Below are 20,379 nucleotides of genomic sequence, written 5' to 3' on the forward strand. Positions count from 1 at the left end.
TTGTTCTACAAGTTAGAGGTAGCATGTGGATCAATATATGAGAAGTTTCTAGGACTTCTATCATGTCTCATCTCTCCCTTAGTTAACATATTCAATACAGTATTACTGCCATATGTAAATAAGATTACCACTTTGCAACTGCATGTAAATGAATAGGTCTTTGCTCAAGTAACATGTTTAGTGTTTAGTGGTTATTATATAAATAATGCTGCCAGTTTAGTACTATATATAAACAAGCCTAGCTTTTAATTAGCCAAGACAACTCTTGCTTAATAGTTTGCTTCATGCTCAATTAGCTTGACAAACTTTAACTTGAATCCCAGACTTGGCTCATGAGTCTGGAAACAAGGTCATGCAGGCTGAGTTAGGGAAGCTCATTTACATCCTCACCTTGTAACTGTGCATCATTTGTATTTTTTAAATATTGTTCCTAAAACATGGGACTAAAAGTGATGTAAATCCTGGAGTTAATTCCTATGACTCTGTCTATTTGTCTCTCTGAGGGGGCATGAATCCCCTAAACTTATTTGATTCATGTTCTACTGATTAAGACATTTTCTAAATCAGTAAACTATTTTGTTTTGTTTTATCTTACTTTCTTTACAGTGGTATTTTGGCAGGTGGGGGATGTTAAGGTTTTATGTGGATGAAATTTTTCCAATTCAAACTCATTTTGTTGTTAGGATGATTAAGATTAGAACATCATCATCTAAGCCTTTCAAACCAAAAAATCTTATGTATCAGCAAGCCTTGTGCTGTTTTTGGGAAAGAGATGTTTCACAGTAAATCTTCTCAGCTGCTGAAGTGAAGATGTTTCACAATAGATCTTCTCGGAGCGTTCAGGGCGGTGGGAGGAGATGGGAAGCAGGAAACTGGTACGGGAGAGCAAAGAAGGGTGCAAGGGCAAGATCAAACTTTTCCTATAGTAAAGCGATGTCGGCTGGTGCATGGCCTGATTTTGGGCATTCAGAACTCAAAAAGGTGGAGGAAAAGCAGGTGGTATTGACTGAGGTCCAAGGTGTTGAGGCAAGAAGAAGGTTCCTTTGTGATTGCTTGGTGGGAAGATTCAGGTGGAGGGTAGGGGTTCGAGAAGTGGAAAACTGGGCGAGTAGATCTTGGAAGGGAGTGGGGGGAGTGAGAGTAAAAAAAGCTGGCAGATGACCTTTTCCTTTTCATCCTTCCTTCGAAATCAGAGGCAGCATGGATCCTTGACAATGGTCCATGGCAAATGGGGAGAAATTACCTTTTTTCTGGATTGGTGGGGAGCAAGTGCAGGTTGCTTCTATCCGGAATTGAGTGAGGATATTGATCGATCGGATTCTATCTGGGTTAGGGTGTTTGGTCTCCCTTTGATTCTCTGGTGTCCGAGTGTGATCAAAACAATAGGGGATGCATGTAGTGGTTTCTTTGAAACTGATGATTCTCCTGAGGAGCTGTCTACCTGTGAGTGGATTCGAATGAAGGTGAGAAAAAAAGACCACATCCCTGAGAAGATCGAGATTGTAGCTGGGGAGTCTCTCTTCTCAGTCTGATTTGGCCTGAAACTCTGTTGTCAGTTCGAAGATGGAAGATAGACAGTCATATGAACAAACAGGTTCAGACTAAGAGGATGGGTTCGGAGATTTCAAAGACGGTGGTTTTAGAAGATGTGGGGGAGAGTTCGATGCCTCAAGATTCCCTGAGAGGTATTCAGGCTTATAACTTGTCGCCGATGAGGTCGCCAGAGACTGGTGGAGGGGAAGAAGAAACCTGTGTTGCAAATCTGGACCCGTCCACTCTTAATTCCATTGGAGGGTTTGGATCTTCCTTCGAAGGATAGCTTCGAGCTCTGTGCGCAGAAATTAAAGATGGGAAGGAGTGGGGGAGACTTGATGGTTGAGGATTTAATTCAAAATGGGGGATGGGTTGATCTCACTATGTCAAACACTGTCCTTGTAAAAACCATCAAGAGAGATAGAAGAGAATGGGTGAAGCCAAAATTAGGTCTGGCTGGCTGAGAGGGTGAGAGGGTGAAGCAAAGAGAAGGTTGCTGAGAGGGGGAGAGGGGGAGGAGCTGAGATGGGAGAATTTGTGGAGGTAGGCCGTTGGAAAAAAGTTTTGAAGATTGAATCTAAGGAACTCCTATTTGAGGAACAGAGAATAAATGGTCAGCTGAGCTTGAAGATCAGGGAAGCAAAGAGAGGGATGGTGCTGCTAGAAGGACTGGGGGTAATTGAAGGGCTCAAGGAGTTTGTGGAAGGTGCAAGTAACAAAGGCAAGCAAAATAGTTGGAAAGAGCTCTTCTCAGAATCTGGAAGAAGGGTTGTTGTAGAGTGTAAGAGAAACCTTAAAGGTTATTTTATCTCCTTGACAGAATTTTTTGGCAAGGGTAGAAAGCAGATGACCTGCTTTCCAGAAGGAAGGAAGAGTCAGGGCTGGAAGGCAGTTCTTGACGCCTTATGTGAACTGCTGAAACGCATGAGTGTAAAAAGAGAAGCATTAGTTAAAAGGAAGATAAGCAGGTCTAGTAGTTTGGTGAACAAGACTAAGCAAGAGACTCCTTTAGTGTTAGCTGGGGCAGGTAATTTCAGAATGGGAGTAAACATACAGAGAGGGGATTGGGAAAGTAAATTGATAGTTGAAGCTTCAGCTCCCATTCTTGACTGGAGGAAAGCTGCAGATCTGTTAACAGCAAGGTTAAAGGTGAAGAGCACATTTATTTTAACATCCTTTGAGAAGAACAAGGCTTTGCTGGATTTGCTTGAGAACAGAGTAGAAGTGGAGGCTTTAAACAGCCAAGCTAAGCTTGGAAATTTCACAGTATCAAGATGGTGTCCGGGATCAAACTCTAAAGACTTCTTTGTTGAAGATGGAGTGGTGGTGCGTCTATTAGGTCTTCCCTTTCATTTGTGGAAGCAAGAAACTGCTGAAGCCATTGCTTTGATGTGTGGAGGATCACTAGGAGGGGCCTTTTGGGGAGACCTTCGTTCAGCTTCCATTTTATTGAATGGAGTAAAACCTGAGGAGATACCTCGGAAGATAGAGGTGCTAGTCGAAAGGCAATACTACTCAGTGTGGCTGGCTTCATCCACTGAATCGATGCTCTGGAAAGAGGCTCGTAAGGAGGGAGATGAGAAGGTTGAAGAAGAAGAGCTGCATGGCAAGAAAGGGTTGGAGAATTCAAACCAGAAAAGCACTTTCACTAAAATGGAAAAACATTTGCTGGAGAAACAAAAGGGTAGTAGGCAGGGGGTGGGATTTTCGCATGTGGAAGAAGTGAGCAGTCTGGAGGGTGGCAGGACCTTTGCACAGGTTGTAACTGGTGCCAAGACTGTTCTGAACAGGGAAAAGGGGTTGGGCCAAGGAAGACTTGAACTTAAACCTGTTATAACCAAACCGGGGTCGGGGCTGGAAGCGCATGACCTTCTTAAAGGCCCAAATAGGCCAGCGGGCCCGACCTAGTTTGTTTATAAGGTGCGTGAGCCACTAAAGCAACACGTGACTGGGGTTTCGACTATGATAGACTTCAGTTTCGGTCTATCATCGTTCCCAGCCGCGAGCCAAAAGGGGGAATGCGCGCAGCGTTGGAAACCAGGAAAGAAGAGGGTGTTACAGTGGGTCTCCTGACGCAGCTTGAAGGAGCTTAGCCCCGTGCGAGGCTTCTCAGAGAGGCCGGAGCTAAGTTTCACTAGGGGAAGATCTGAAGAGAAGAAAGAGAAGTTTGAAGGGTGGGTGCAGTGCGGTGAAGACGATGGTGAACCGGAGGACTTTTCTGTCGATGGCTCTAGCGTGGGCAGTGTAAACGATGAAGGCAGCTGTGCTGGAGATGATATGGAAGGGTGGAATATTGCAAGATTATTCCAGGGTGAAGACTGCAATCGGATTATCTCATTCCCAAGACCACAGAGTGCGCAAGGTTTATCAGAAGGGGAAAACTGGGAGAACCGGAAGCAGAGCAGGAATATGCTATATAGAGGTGACCCAGGGGTAGAGTGGAAAGATCACCAGGTTGACCAAAGGACAGAAGTACTTCCCAACCAACTCAGGAAGATAATTGTTTACCAACCTTCGGAACAAGAGAAGGAGGCCGGGAGCAGTCCTATTCTAGCTTGTCCTTCAGTCCCAGGTAACCATGTGATTTCGGTTTGTGCTACTAGTGTGTCTCCTGTGTCTTTGGTTCCAGATTCCATTCCTGTACCATGTCCTGTAGCCCATGAATATGCAGCCGAGCTAGTAGGCGGGCTCTCTGAGGAGGGGGAGAGGGGAAGGAAGGATTGTGGGGAGGCGCGGGAAGAAAGGTATAGAAATGGACAAGTGTGGGAAATCATTGAAAGAGTGTTTAAGGATGTGGAAGGGCAGCTGATATGGAGGAGGGAAGGGGAGGAAGGAAGAGAGGAGGGGTTAATGGAGAAGAGGGACATGAATGAGGGTAGAGATGGAGAGGTTTACGGGGAAGAAGCAAGGAAGGAGGGAGGTAACAGTAAGGGGAGGAAGGTTAGAGAGGAAAGAACTGAGGTGGAATAGAGGAGAGGAAGGAAAGGCAGGTGGACAGAGATGAAGGGGATTCTGTAGAAAGGGTAGGGGTGGTGGAATTGGTGAGAGAAGACACGATTGCAGAATTTGTAGGGAAGTTGGGCTGTAGGCTGGAGGATTTGAACGAGTTGAAAGAAAGTTTACAGAAGAGGAAAATGCAGATCATAACAAAGAAGAGGAGGTTGAGTGAAGTAGAGAGACTAAAGAGAGATGTAGAAGGAGACAAGAAGCTCGAGGTAAAAGGAGATAGAAGGAAAGGGGGAAAGTAGCGGGTAGGTGGCAAGGGGTTTGTAAAAAGAAGCGGAATGAAGATTCTTAGTTGGAATGTGAGGGGAATTGGGAGTGCGAAGAAGAGAGCAACAATAAAAGAAGTAATAAGACGGTATGACCCAGACATTGTGATGTTGCAAGAGTCTAAGAGAATGGAGTTTAGTGACAAATGGGCAAGGAATGTATGGAAAGCCAGGGGGATTAGCTGGGTGGCGGCTCCATCGTGGGGTGCTTCCGGGGGGATTGTAACAATGTGGAAGAGGGATGTGGTTGAAGGGATGGAGGAATTGATCGGAAAGTACTCGGTTTCCATGAAGTTTAAGCAGCAAGAGGATGATTATATGTGGGTGCTCACAAATGTTTACGGACCGAATGATTACAGAGAGAGAAAGGAGCTATGGGAGGAACTGGCTGATGTTAGAGGGTTGTGGGATGGGCCTTGGTGCATGGGTGGGGACTTCAATGTGATAAGGTTCTCGGAAGAGTCCAATAAGATTAACCAGAGGGTGACAAAAAGCATAAGGAAGTTTAATAGTTTTGTGGATGCCTTTGAGCTTAAAGAGATTCCCCTAGCGCATAAGGCATTTACATGTTCAAATCTCCAATCTAGACCCATTTGCTCTAAGCTGGATAGATTCCTGTTCTCTTTGGATTGGGAAGAACATTGGGGAACCTTGGATGCTAGAGCTCTCCCAAGGGTGACCTTGGATCACTAGCCCATAGTGTTATGCAAGGAGGAAAGAAGGTGTGGAGGTCCTACTCCCTTTAGATTTGAAAATATGTGGTTACTGCATCCAGGGTTTACTAACAAAGTGAGGGAGTGGTGGCATGAGTGTAACCCGTCGGTGGAGTGGGAGGGGATAAAATTCCATAAGAAATTACAATTCTTGAAAGCAAGAATTAAGGAGTGGAACTTGATGGAGTTCGGGAGGACAGAAGAAAGAAAGGGAGACTTGATGAAGAAGATTGAAAGCCTTGACTTTAAAGAGGAAAGGGGAGAATTTGGAGAGGAAGACAATGACCTCAAAAGAGAATTGAGAAGACAGTTAGAGGATTGCCTGCACAAGGAGGAAATTAGTTGGAGGCAAAAATCTCGGTGTAAATGGCTGCAAGAGGGAGATAGAAACACTAGGTATTTCCACTCTCTAGCAGATGACAGGAGAAGGAAGAACTTTATCTCCAAATTGGTAGTAGATGGAGTTGAGTTAGTACAGCAAGAGGAGATTGCCAGGGCCTGTGGGGAGCACTTCGAATCTATTCTAAGAAGGCCTGTGAGTAGAAGGGTGTGGGTAGAAGGTTTGGATTGGCCAGATGTAGGGGTGGAGAACAGGAGAAGGATGGAAAGAAGCTTTAATATAGAAGAGATTAAGGAGGTTGTGTTTTCTATGGATAGAACAAAAGCTCCAGGGCCGGATGGGTTTACAATGGCTTTTTATCAGGATTGTTGGGATATTTTGAAAGATGATCTCTTGCGGGTGTTTGAGGAGTTTTTCAGGAGAGGAATTGTCAATCCGGGTGTGAACTCTACATATATAGCCTTAATTCCCAAAAAGAAAGATGCATCCCACCCGAAGGATTTTAGGCCAATAAGCTTGGTGAATGGCTTGTACAAGATCATTGCAAAAGTGTTGTCTTTGAGGCTGAAGAAGGTAATTCCGGATATCATTGAACACTATCAAGGAGCTTTTGTGAGTGGAAGACAAATTATAGACCAGATTTTAACTGCTAAAGGGAGTGGTCTGTAAGCTGGACTTGGAAAAGGCTTATGATCTGGTGGACTGGGAGTTCTTGAGGAAAGTTTTAACCAAATTCGGGTTTGGGGCTAGATGGTGTAAGTGGATCATGGGTTGTGTCCGGAATTGTCATTATTCAGTGCTAGTGAATGGGACAGTGGCAGATTTCTTTCCAGCCAGTAGGGGTATAAGACAAGGAGACCCCCTTTCTCCTTTCTTGTTCATTTTAATTGCGGAGGTTTTGGGGAAATTGATTCACAAAGTAGATTCTAGGGGGCTCATTAGAGGCTGGAGGGTTGGGAGGATGGAAACCCCCCTCACACATTTACAGTTTGCTGATGACACGATTCTGTTTTGTGAAGGTGGTAATGTGAGGTTTATCAGGAATTTAAAGTCGGTGATACAACTATTTGAGCAACTATCCAATTTGAAGGTTAACCTTGGGAAAAGCTGTGTAGTGGGGGTGAATTTGGAGGAGGGAGAGATCAGGGAGAGTGCTGAAGTTCTGGGGTGTGAAGTCACGGGGTGGCCTCTGAACTATTTAGGATTACCATTAGGTGATAATCCCAAGAGAGAGAGCTTCTGGAATCCGGTGATGGAAAGGTTTGAAAAAAGATTGGTATCCTGGAAAAGGAATTACCTCTCTCTTGGCGGGAGAATTACATTAATTAAGGCCACGCTTACTAACTTACCCATCTTCTTCATGTCGGTGTTTAAAATCCCAGTGAAGATTGCTAACAGATTAGAGAAGTTAATGAGAGATTTCCTGTGGGAGCCGGGAGAAGAGAAGAGGGATCATAGAGTTAGCTGGGAAATAGTGTGCAGGAGTAAGTCGTGTGGTGGTTTGGGGCTGGGGAGTATTAGGAGAAGGAATATGACTCTACTGGGGAAGTGGTTGTGGAGGTTTCCTATGGAGAAGGAGAAGCTATGGGCTAGAATAGTGGCAAGTATTCATGGGCTGGAGCACAACGGATGGGACGCTGGAATCAAAGCTAGGATCACAAGCAATTCTCCTTGGAAAGCCATTCATGACCTGCTACCAGTTTTCATTCCTAATATCAGGTATGACTTGAATTCCGGTAACTCCATAAAATTTTGGGAACAAACCTGGGTGGGGAGCGCTCCTCTAAAGGATCAGTTTCCGTCTTTGTACGCTCTTTCTGATTTGAAAAATGAGCTGATCTCGTCTTTCACCACCCCGTCCTCTTCCACTTTTGGGATTGGGTGGAACTTGGGTCTAAGAAGGGATTTGAGGGATTCAGACTTCGACTGTATTTCGAGCCTTCTTGCACTTCTTGATAATGTTGTCTTAGACCCCACTAGGGCAGATTCTAGAATTTGGACACCTAACCCCAATGGCATTTTCTCTTGTGCTTTGTTCTTCAAAGTCTTAAGTCAGTCCACCAGTCCTACCTAATTCCCTTTTCCTGTTGGTGAGGTTTGGTGCAGAGCTATACCTCCTAGGGTTGGTAGTTTTTGTTGGGAAGCCTATCTGGAAAGAATCAACACTGGTGATCTACTCCAAAAGAAAAGACCCAATACTTGCTTGTCACCTCAGTGGTGTGTTCTGTGTAAAGCAGATGGGGAGACTGGTTTTCACCTAATGGTGTCGTGCCACTTCGCAAGGTCATTATGGGATTGGGCTTTCTCCTTATTTGGATGCAGTTGGAATCCCCCATCAGGCATGCAGGGCCTTTTCGCCCCCTCCTTATTCAGGTGGCGGTTAAAAAGGGGAAGGACAATGTGGAGAGGACTAAGGGCTGCAGTATGTTGGACACTGTGGGAAGAAAGGAACTTCAGGATATTCTCAGAAACTCAAAGAGGGACAGCAGATTTGAGGGCTGTCATACAGTTTAGGGCGGTACAGTGGTTGAAATCTCTGGAAATATTCACAGATTACACTGTGGATGACATGTTGAGGAAGTGGGGTGAAATTGCAAGTTGCACGCAGACCAAGTCAGTAATGAGCGTGGCTTGGACCCCCCCCACCTAGTGGATTTTTGAACTTGAACTTTGATGGATGCAGTAGGGGAAACCCGGGACAATCAGGGATCGGGGGTGTTTTTAGAGATGAAAATGGGGTCATCTCTGCTATGTTCTCAGGCCCAATTGGAGTGGGTGACTCCCTTAGAGCTGAGATATGTGCAGTTATGGAAGGAGCCCGGAAAGCGAAGGAATTGAACATCAAGAAACTTATAATTGAAGGGGATTCAGAGGTGGTGATAGGGTGGCTGACCAAAGAACAAAATGATCTTTGTAAGTATAACAATGAGAAGCGGAAATTCAAATGGCTGGTGCGGGAAATGGAAGTTAAGACATGTTGGATTAAGAGATCAGCTAATTCCCTAGCTGACAGTTTAGCAAAACAAGGGGCAGAAAGGGATTCCTTGTTTTGGGCTAAGTTGTAATGTTAGTGTCCTTGTATCTTTGTATTTTCTTCTTTCCTTTCTTGAAGTTCTTTGTGACTCTTGGAAGATAAGTGTGTTTGTCTTCCACTTGTAAATTTTCTTGATGAATTAATGAAAGTGTTATTGATCAAAAAAAAAAATACGAAGTTTTTCCACAAAATGGCAAATGCCCGTGTAAGGGTCTCTTCAATCAGCAAGCTGGTGTGGGAGGATAGGAGTGGAGAATCATGTTCTAAGATTAAATCAGTAGCCACCTCTTTCTATAAAAATCTTTATAAAGAGAGGTGGGCCCATAGGCCATTTCCCTCTGAGCTTCCTTTTAAGCAATTGAATGAAGAGCAGAAATTCTGGATTGAAAGACCCTTTACAGAAGAGGAAATAAAGGAAGCAATCAAGAAGTTAGAATGTGATAAATCGCCTGGTCTGGATGGACTTTCAAACCTTTTTTATTTAAAATGCTGGGATATTGTGAAGAAAGACCTGTTGATGGTGTTCCAGGTGTTTCATTCAAATGCATCACTGCAAAGAAGTTTGAATGCTGCATTTATCACTCTCATCCCAAAGATTGAGGGGGCTGTAAATATTAAGGATTTCAGACCCATCAGTCTCCTGCACAGTTTTTACAAAATCTTGGCTAAAGTCTTGGCAGAAAGAATGAAAGGTGTGTTAGGCAGTGTTATTTCTTGCAACCAAAGTGCATTTGTTCCGGGCAGACAGATGGTAGATTCAATTCTCATTGCCAATGAACTGCTAGAATCTAGAGGAAGAGAGGGAACTCTGGGTGTCATTTGTAAACTTGATATTGAGAAAGCTTATGACCATGTTAACTGGCAATGTCTGGACTTGGTATTGGAGAAGATGAATTTTGGGCAGAAATGGAGAAACTGGATCAGAGTATGTGTTAAGACCCCAAAATTTTCTATCCTAATTAATGGCCAATCAATGGTTTTTTTTGGTATCATGGAAATCCTAACTCTTTTTTGCAAGAAGGCTGCAGAGAATGGGCTTTGGGATGGCTTTGCAATCTCTCCAGGAAAGGAAAAAGTTAATGTCCTCCAGTTTGCAGATGATAACTTATGCTTTGTTGATGCTTCCCCAAGTCAGTTGGAGTTAGTGCTTGGAATTTTGAGTTGGTTTGAAGTGGTGTCTGGACTCAAGGTTAACTTGAATAAGAGTCAGATCATCCCTGTGGGTCTTGTTACAAACTTAGAAGAATGTGCAGAAGTGATGGCTTGCCAAATTGCCTATCTCCCAGTCAAGTATTTGGGGCTTCCTCTTGGGGCTAAATGCTCTTCCTCTGAGACTTGGGTTCCAGTTATTGAGAGAATGGAGAGGAAATTGGCTTTTTGGAAAGCTAAATATCTTTCTTTTGGGGGTAAAGTGACTCTGATTAAGAGCACTCTCTCTAATCTTCCTACTTATTTCCTCTCCCTATTCCCCATTCCAGTCAAAATAGCAAATAGATTGGAGCAAATCCAGAGGAACTTCTTATGGAGGGGATGGGAGGAGGAAAAGAAGACCCACATTGTAAATTGGGAGCAAGTGTATAAGAAAAATGTGTTAATTGTCACCTCTTTAAAAATTCATTTGCCTAGTCAACATGGTGTAGTCATGTAACTCACAAGAAGCATTCACTTAATTTGGCATGGTCGAATAATAGAGACCTTGAAAGCAAATGACATGGGTTATAGCCATCTCTCTCTCTCTCTCTGAGACATGATTTGTTTGATTCTAAGTCGTCTCATGCATTATAATGGGTTTGATATTGATGAAGGGAAATTTGGCCCGACCTCGCGATCGCCCGACACGTGGCAAAGGCAAGCAGCTCGGGACAGTAGAGCGCCCAAAGCGAACATCGGAAGCAAGCCCAAGCTCACTACCGAGCCCGAACTCCAGACCACTGTACTTAGTCCGAGCTCCTTGTTAAGAGCGAGCTCCCTGAGTAAGAACCCGAGCTCCCTAAGTCCGAGCTCCCTACTAGGAGCCCGAGCTCCCTGTTAAGAGCAAGCTCCCTGTTAAGGGTCCGAGCTCCCCAAGTAAGAACCCGAGCTCCCTAAAATCCGAGCTCCCTATTAAGAGCAAGCTCCCTACTGGAAGTCCGAGCTCCCTATTAAGAGCGAGCTCCCTACTGAGAACCCGAGCTCCCTGCAAGGAGCACGAACTATACTGGGCCCCAAGCCTCACAAAGCTGACCCGAGCTGGCCCATGGCAGCTCGGAACACTCCAAACCGAACTCAAGACACCTGGGCTGGGAATAAGGAATTTGAAGAAATTTAATTCTGCCCCTCTTAGTAAATGGTTATGGAGGTTTGCTAATGAAAGAAATGCATGGTGGAGAAATCTTATTGCGGAAAAATATGGAGTGGAATGGGGTGATTGGAGATCCAAGTGCCCTCTTTCAAGGGGGGCAAGGTCCATTTGGGCAGGTATTTTGAAGGTCCTTCCTATATTTGGGGAAGGGATTAGATTTAAGGTGGGAAATGGGGAGAGAATTAAATTTTGGAAGGACTCTTGGTGCTCAGAAGTGTGTTTGAAAGAAGCTTTCCCTCTTCTGTATCAAATCTCTGTAAATCAGGAATCCTCTATAGCTGAGAACTTTAATGTATCAGGTAATTCCATTATTTGGAATCTGCTTTGTAGGAGGAGTCTCTTTGATTGGGAGGTTGAAGAGTATGCGGCTCTGCTGGGTTTACTTCAAAATCAGATGATTAATTTAAATCTGGAGGACGAGTGGAGCTGGAAATGGAAAGCTGATGGCTATTTTTCTGTTAAATCTATGTTGAGAACTTTAATGTATCAGGTAATTCCATTATTTGGAATCTGCTTTGTAGGAGGAGTCTCTTTGATTGGGAGGTTGAAGAGTATGCGGCTCTGCTGGGTTTACTTCAAAATCAGATGATTGATTTAAATCTGGAGGATGAGTGGAGCTGGAAATGGAAAGCTGATGGCTATTTTTCTGTTAAATCTATGTTTGTTAAGTTGGTCAGTCCAGGTTAAGTGAACTTTCCGGCCAGACAGATTTGGAATTCAACTAGTCCCTCTAAAATAAATTTTCTGGTTTGGACAATGGTCCTTGACAAGTGTCTGACCAGTGTTAATCTGGGGAGACGTGGCATTCAGATTCTGGATATTTCGTGTGGCTTATGTGGAGCTTCTGCAGAATCTACCGAGCACCTGTGTATCCATTGCCCAATTTCTTATGTCTGGGGTCATTTCCTTAAGGCCTCGGAAGTTAGTTGGGTAATGCTAAATTCAGTGAAGGAGCTGCTGAACTGTTGGAAAATTGAGGGTCTCAGCAAGAAAGGAAATTTGGTTTGGAACACCATTCCGGCAGCTGTACTTTAGTGCAGAAAGCAGTGGGCAAGTTATTGTCTTGGGTGTCGGCAACGGAGGATTTTAAAAATCAGAATTTGCGGTTGTTGTTTTGTTCTCAGTCTTGGATGAGATTGTAATCTGAGGTGATCCTCGGCAGCCTTTAATGGCCTGGGCTCTATTGTAATGTCTCTTTGATTGAATAAATTACCTTACCTTTTACAAAAAAAAAAAAAAAAAAGATAATAGATTTAGATAGAAATAATCTTTATTAGTTGCAAACATGCAGCTAAGAGGCATCTTTTGAGACCAAAGAAAGGTAGTGTTGAGCTACATGCAGCAGTGATCAAGTATATCCACATATACTTAAGCACAGATTCTTTTATTTGCACGTGCACTATTTCTATTTCTATTAATAGTCCATTCATGTTGCACTTCATTTTCATCTTTGAAATAAAATCTTTATGGTGGCAGTCTCGTCAAAGTTGTATTATTCAGGGATATGTTTCTGAAGTTACTATTTCTTTTTTGGATTCAGCTTTTTCACAAATACACTTATTCTTCCAGCAATAAATGGTCCTACAGAAGGTCTCTTGCTGATTTATGTGTGCCATTTTTTTACAGCTATTGTTGGTATGTCCCCTAGCTTTCAATTTCAAGCTAACACACATTTCTGATATAATTTTAGAATCTATTTCAGTGATACTTTACTTTAGTGTGCAATTCATTTTTTTCAGTATTGATGTGATTCTAGTCTTTTCATTCACTTCTTTCAGGTGCTGAGTGGTGGGTTCAACACTTTGGGAAGTCTATGCCATTTTTGAGTTGGATACCGTTTGTTTATGGTAAATAATATTCAATTTAGCAGTTTCTTTTTAACGATAACATCTGGCATTTCATAAATTACATAAAACTGCCTTGGAATTTTTCCCCCAGGAATTTTCTCTCTATATGCATATGCCAGAGGGATGAAATCTAGCATAATAAATCCATATAGGATTTTGCCTATGGCTTTCTCTTGGCAATATTTGACTGGTCATTTGCATTTATAATATGATCTATCATCTTGATCATATTTTCTTCTACTATTACAATATTATTTTGCTCCGTAGAATCTAGGGTGCATTTTTCAAAATACTGATGATATTGAATGGTAAACATCTTTCAATTATCATGTGTGCTAGCGGTGACTTCTGGTTCTTGGTTGCCTTTGGATCTTCTATATTTGCATCAATAGGGAGTATTTTTTACTGACTTTTCTATCAGAAGGCTTCTGAAATGTTCAAAACTTCAAATATGAGTTTGATTCTACTAGAAGGAATTCTAAAGTTTATGTTAATTGAAGCTCTAGAAGTTACTAAAAGACAAGCTCGAAACACAATGTCAAAAATGTTTCTATGTTGGTTGGAATTAGAACTTATATCTGATATATTGTGTTATTCATTGGAATTTGTGGTGCTTTCAATTAAGCCACCATTAGTTACCAAGCATTAATCCAAACCTCATTCAAATGATCTGGACCATTGGTTCTGACTTTTTTTCTGGGTGGCCCACATTATTCCTAGATCTTTTGAAATATTGGATGATACATCCTTTTGTTTTTATGTCTCAATCTTCCCTCAAACATGTTTCTTATTTTGTGATTACCATTGTGTTTCCCAGTTAATCTTCATGTTATTTCTTCATACAATCTGTGAATTGTGCTCTTTCCGTGCTGCCATTTCGTTTAAAAAATTGACATTTCATTTTCCCATTGTCCTTGAATATCAGAAATTCCAACATACAGAGTTGTGTTATTTCTAATGACGGCTTTTGGTGTTATACCAACAGTTATATTCAAGTAAGTACCAATTGGTTGTTTGTTTGTTATCTATTTTTCTCTTCTTATCTTTGGTATATATTTTCTAGCTTTGTTATATATGTTTATACCTGATGGACTAGCTAATTTTCTATACTTACTTTGTGATACCTGGTTTTTTAATTCCACTGAATTGCCATATTTTACACAAGAAATTTTTATGGTTATGGATTATGATTCATGTCCAGTTTGGATCAGATATATCTGAATATCCTTTGTGAAATGCTAAATAGATATTAGGTTATTTATTCTTGAATTATGCAAACATTGTCTCTGAACAGTGGCTGTTATGGCACTTTTGTATTTCAATTTCATTACTCCATATATGTTGTTTGGCAGAGGTTGTTGGGCACTTACCTCATTTGTTATAATGCCTTTGTGCAGTGTCTACAATGTTTATAAGGTTGTTCAAGCAAAAAAAGGAAGCATGTTATTGGCATTAGCAATGGTAATACTGTTACTTTGAGAAATATGACCATTGGTTTCCAGGTTGCCTAATAAATTTCTGTTTCTTGCCACTTGCCAGCTTTACCCTTTTGCTGCCCTTCTAGGAGGAGTTCTAGCCTGGTATGATTCTAATTTTTCTTAATCTATGCTACCTCCTTTTCTTTCCCTTCTAGCTTCACTTCCAAGAGATATATCTCTATTAATGAAAAACCTATTGTTGCAGGGATTATTTGTCTCCCTCTGATATCATGGGAAACTATCCACATCTAGTTATAGTGGGAACTGGACTTGCATTTGGATTTCTCGTGGTAAGATATTCATGGTATAGTATGCATATATAATCCTTGCAGGTTTGAGTTCAAAGGACTCTGAAATGGTTTATCTTGTAATGCAGAATTGAATCAGTTGACGTGGTGTGTTGTGGTTGGCTTTGTATTATGAGTAGAGATGTAGACTATTCAGGCTTGAGTTCCAAGGGTTTCTAAACGTTTTTCCTATCTCTAATTTCACACTAACATGGGCTGGTTCATCTTGACTGGGTAACACATCAGATCTTGCACTGTAGGGCCTATTAGGATTGCCAATGTCTGAAATTTCTTATGAGTGCTTGTGTTGTGTGAAAGGAATTCTAGAACCTTTAGGAGTAAGGACAAGTGGAATATATAATAGACCTCATAAAGACTAGGGTGGTCTGTTGGGTTTTAACTATGGAAGATTTCAAGGGAGTTCCCATGGACTCAAATCCTAAGAGGATGGTCCAAAATAGCTAATTATGCTCCAAGAAGCCAACATACTCCTCACCATTGGATACCCTTGAAGTGGGATACACAACTGAATTTTGATGGGTATTGCTAAGGTAATCAGGTTTAGCAGGTATAGGTGGAGAAATAAGAAATAGAATTGGTTACATATTGATATTATTAAGCTACTTGGGACCTACAGGAGGAGATTCTTTGAGGCTATTTCACCCTTCCAATTACAGCAACCTGGTTGTAGAAGGTAACCATCAAGTGGAAAATTCCTGGTTCATTTCTATAGCTTCAGGTCCATGGTCTCTTATAAGTATGATACTAGAAGCCCAGGCTTTAGTATCAAACATGAACTACTTGTTCAACTGGACCCCAAGGCTAGCCAATAGCCTAGCTGATCCTTCAGCAAGAGGGAACACAAGATCTGAAGATTCTGAACTGGTTTGGGGGGCTCCAGGTCTAAGGATAGATTTATAACAAAGTGAAAATATAAAAAAGAGAGTCAACCTTGAGATGTGTTGTACTATTTCTCACTTATGTATTCATGGGAAGTGAGACCCTTTTATTGATGAAATCTTAAGAACTGTTATTAATCACCCCCGGCCCCCAAAAAACACAAAGAAAATGAAAATGTCACATATTCAAGCCAGGCAGCACCAGAAGGGTGTCTTGGTGTAATTTTCAGATTGATTTATATAATGCCAATGGACAGCTTAAATTGAGTTTCTTGGTTTGGTGTAGTTTTCAGCTTGCTTTATGTAGTTGTGGTTATGTATGATCAACTGTCTACACCTCATAGGTTCATTTAGTCCTTTATGAGATGATGTCAGAGCTATGCTTGTTGGTGACAACTTGAACTAGTTCCCGATACTCTCCTTCTTCCTGATGTTCCTTTTCTTCAAGCATTGTGAAATATTCCGTGTCTATAGTATTACCTCTTCCATGTAAAGCACTACAAATTTCTTTATCTATTATTTATCTCTATAGTTTGCATATGGCTATGCTTGTTGGTGCAGTACAAATTAATAACATCTTATTGTCTTCTTTTAGTTAAATTAGACGATCATCTAAGAAAAAAAACATTATGTGTTGGCAGGGAAGGATGATCCTCTCTCACTTATGTGATGAACCCAAGGGCTTGAAAACTGGAATGTGCATGGTATGTTGCATTTTTCTGACTGATTTACTTCCAAAATCCTTAGTAGAATTCTATCCCATCTCATGGGCTGTGTTTTTGGACTCTAGATCCTCTATGTTGTTGCCTAAGGCACTTGTCTGCCTCCAATATGAGAGAGGGCCATGTTGCTCAAGCTCCTGGGACCAAAGGCAAGTGTACAATCTTGAACACGTGAAAATTTTGAAAGGGAAAATTTTAAACTAAACCACTTTACCAATGGCCTCACTGCTTTGCATTGATTGCCATCATCTTGTTTCTATTATCTCCACCTGTGATTTTTTTTTGAGTCTATTACCTCCACCTGTGATTGGTTAAGATCAGAAAGGATTAAGGCCTGAAGGGGGTGTGGGCAACTGTGGAAGGAAACAAAGAAAGGTGGGGTAACTTTTGTGGGTTAGGATTTCAGTTTTTTTTTATTAAATATCCCTCTATTTTCTTTTTTTTATAGGAACATTCTGTTAGTTGCCTGCTTGTGCACCTTTCATCTGATGAGTTTGGGTGAATTAGTGGCTTCTCATGACTCATGATGACACAGAGAAGCCCTATAGGGAACTTCATAGAGGATCAGGACCTATGTTTCTTTAGGTATGTTATTTTAGAAAATGTTGTGTACTAGCCTTCTATTTTATTTTGTATTTATTTTTGTTCTTTTTTAATCAATAACTGTAACTTTCATTAATTAAAGATGAGAAAAAAGTGTACAAGTACAATTAGAGATAAAACAGCTCATCTCCAAATTCAAAATATTACAATTAAACCCAAACATTTGATTTCTCCCAACCCTTGTTTTGCCAAAGCATCCATACCCCTAGTTATCCATTGGATTCATTGAATCCATACCCCTAGTTACAATTAAACCCAATCATTAACTTTAGTTCTGCCATTCTTTGGATTCATTGAATTATACATCCATGCCCCTAGTTATCCATTTAATCTTCTTTAACTCATTTCTATACATCCAAAAATCACCCCCTTTGTTTTGCAGTCATTTAACCACCAGTTGAGAATCCCCTTCTATAATCAGCTTATGCACATCTAACTCCTTTGCTTTGATTACTCCTTCCACAGTTACCATTACTTCGGCCTTTGTTTTTGCAGCCATTTAACCACCAGTTGAAAATCCCCTTCTATAATCAGCCAGCTTATGCACGTCTAACTCCTTTGCTTTGATTACCCCTTCTAAGCTACCAATTACTTCAGCCTCCATTAATCCCCAATGCCAATCGGACTTTAGAAAATCTCCACCACCTGGCCTAGCTCATTTCTGAACAAACCTACACCTGAGTGGCCTGGATTCGCCCTACTACTGCCATCAATGTTCAGTTTTATGTACCCCTCAGTCAGTGGTGTCCAAGATATACTAATCTGGGACTTTAAAGATGATAAGTTAGCCACTTCCTATAAAAGTCATCCACCCAGAAATCTGAAAACAGCTGTAGAGGATTTTTTCTGGAAAATGGCTTGATTTTCTCCCATCCCTCCCTCTTTCTGGTTATTGAGGAATCTATTTTTAGAATCCATCATCACAATCTGCGTTATTCCCTCTGACATCCTAAGGGGTATTTGCAGCATGGAATTTGTTCCACTATTCCTCTCCAAGGTTCCATGTTCTATATTAAAGCATGAATAATCAAATCATTACTTACTATCCAAGCCCCAGCTCTTTGGTATTCCCTACCATTTTATGACATACAACTTGCAATAAATCACCTTTTTCTGGGAAATTCATCTGTTCTTCATTTGATGCAGATAAACGATTTTCATCTGTTCTTCATTCCTCCCATCTTTCTGGAAAAGTCTTTAATAGTTTTTATTTTTCCTTTTTAATTTCTTTTATCCATACCATTCATCTGTTTGAACATCCTTGTCTTGATTACACTCATCCATGGATATCTTGCTTCTTAATTAGTCAATTTTCTGTTCCATAAATCGTAATGGTCTTATCCCATACAACTTCCTTAGGTTTTAATATTATGAACTAGTTTTTTCTTTTTATATTTGATGAAACAACAGTATGTGCCAGTTGTACAACCCTGAAATGTCTTTCCACCTAATCCACTGCTACTGTAGTTTTTATAGGTGACATCCTCTTCACTCTCCTTCATGGACTTCACTTTTTCCTTTTTGTATTTCTATTTCTCTTAAAAATTTCTTCGAGTCTAGGACGTTTTTTCAACATTTTCCAAAATATGGCAATATATTTGTGACAGCCATCCAGAGTACTAAATTCTCTTATATTTTGAACAGTCACTTTTATATCTTCCATTTGCTGTTGCAAATGCTCTTACAGCAAGGCTCAATGATGGGTATGTGATAATTTTACTCCACTGTGACTTTCAATGTTGATCATGATACTAGAACTATTATAGGAGCACATTTTCAGCTTACAACCTCTTCCTGTGTTTCTTTGGTGTCAGAGTTCCTTTAGTTGATGAGAGCTTAGTTCTTCTTGGATATTGTGGATTCACAGGTAAATGAATTATTTGTTATTTATGGTTCATGATAGCAAGTGTTGGGCCTGTATTTTTTCAGAAAACCAAATCCCATGCTTGATCCATCTGACTACTGGTAATTCAGTCTTCTTTCTCTTGGCTCATTTTTTTCTTTTCTGGTAAGAAGAAAATCAGTAAATGTTTACTTTCCATCCTTAGGTAAGAACATATGTATCTTCTTTTTGCTAGGCAAATGGACTACACTAGGGGGGGGATTCCAACCGCAAGGCCCAAGCCCTAAACTAGGAATGGCCCCCGCAAAAATAAATAAATAAAAACATCCCCATCCCTGTCCCCGTCCCCAGCAATGGCGACAGTGATTTCCGCATCTCTATCCCCATGGGGATCCCCACTCCCCACCATTTTTTTATTATGTCAAGTTCACTTTATTTTTTATTTCTGTTTCATTCCAAAAAAATAAAAAATAAAATAAAATAGTTACAATTTACAATCCAATCAAAATAGATCCAAGTATATTCAAACATTATATTAACACAAATTCATTAATTAATTCATAAGAGAAAACACAAATTACTCAACAAAAAAATCCCAAGTTTTGGACCTCTAGGCCTTAAATCCATCTATTAAAAACCTAAATATCTACGGTTTGAAGTTATATATATAACGGGGATCCCCACGGGTTGGGGATTGGGGACCCTGTGGGGCAGGGAGTGCTCTCCCCATCCCCACCCCATCCCCACTATGGGGATTAAAATTTCCCGATCCTTATCCCCGTGGAAGAAAATCATCCCCATCCCTGCCCCACTCGTGGTGGATCCCCGTGGCAATCAGGGAAACAGGGAAAATTGCCATTCCTACCCTAAAACCCCCCACCCCGAAACCCTGGTTAAGGTGGAATTCAACCCCAGCTCTCAAATATGACCAGCAGTAGACTTTAACAGAAAGCTGGCTGGCACCTTTCTAATTTGCTATTTATGGCTCTGGTTATCTTATTCTTATATTCTGTATTTTTTTCTCCCCTGAAAACAGTGGCGCTATACTTGCATTTTGCTACATCAGTCATCCATGAAATCACCACGGCTTTGGGAATCTACTGCTTCAGGTGAGAAATTCTGGACTCATTCCTGTGCAGATTAGTTTAGAATGGAGCCACTGATGACCTTGATATAAGCCTTGAACAAGTCAATAAATTATCATAATATCTTACACTGAAGATGATGTTAGTTCCTAGAGGATGCTAGCTTGCCAAGTTGGAAAGGGTCCGTCCATATTCTTGTGGAAGAATTGGATACAAAAAATGTCTTCATCCTTCACATGATGTTGAAGAAATCCCGCCTACAGTGTGCAGGTTGCTTACACACTGTTGTTTCATAAAGCCTGGCAGTCGCATTGCCATTGAACACAATCAATTTGGCAACATTTCAGAAATCAGAAGAATAGATAGATATTATAATACAAAT

General features: G+C 41.1%; 1 protein-coding gene across 1 annotated transcript in view; it reads left to right on the forward strand.

Annotated features, from left to right (window-relative positions):
* The window catches only part of LOC104600556 (choline/ethanolaminephosphotransferase 1), a 39,628-nt gene that overhangs the window by 18,865 nt on the left and 384 nt on the right, over positions 1 to 20,379 (forward strand). Inside the window, exons 9-18 of the mRNA XM_010263579.3 lie at positions 12,774 to 12,868; positions 13,012 to 13,080; positions 14,006 to 14,075; positions 14,478 to 14,541; positions 14,620 to 14,660; positions 14,764 to 14,848; positions 16,386 to 16,448; positions 18,714 to 18,772; positions 18,884 to 18,936; positions 19,949 to 20,021. Of these exons, the coding sequence (XP_010261881.1) occupies positions 12,774 to 12,868; positions 13,012 to 13,080; positions 14,006 to 14,075; positions 14,478 to 14,541; positions 14,620 to 14,660; positions 14,764 to 14,848; positions 16,386 to 16,448; positions 18,714 to 18,772; positions 18,884 to 18,936; positions 19,949 to 20,021 (672 nt within the window). The remainder of the gene's footprint in view (positions 1 to 12,773; positions 12,869 to 13,011; positions 13,081 to 14,005; positions 14,076 to 14,477; positions 14,542 to 14,619; positions 14,661 to 14,763; positions 14,849 to 16,385; positions 16,449 to 18,713; positions 18,773 to 18,883; positions 18,937 to 19,948; positions 20,022 to 20,379) is intronic.

The sequence above is a fragment of the Nelumbo nucifera genome, chromosome 3 (assembly GCF_055504915.1).
Source record: "Nelumbo nucifera cultivar China Antique chromosome 3, China Antique-T2T, whole genome shotgun sequence".
In the NCBI taxonomy this organism is placed as follows: domain Eukaryota; kingdom Viridiplantae; phylum Streptophyta; class Magnoliopsida; order Proteales; family Nelumbonaceae; genus Nelumbo; species Nelumbo nucifera.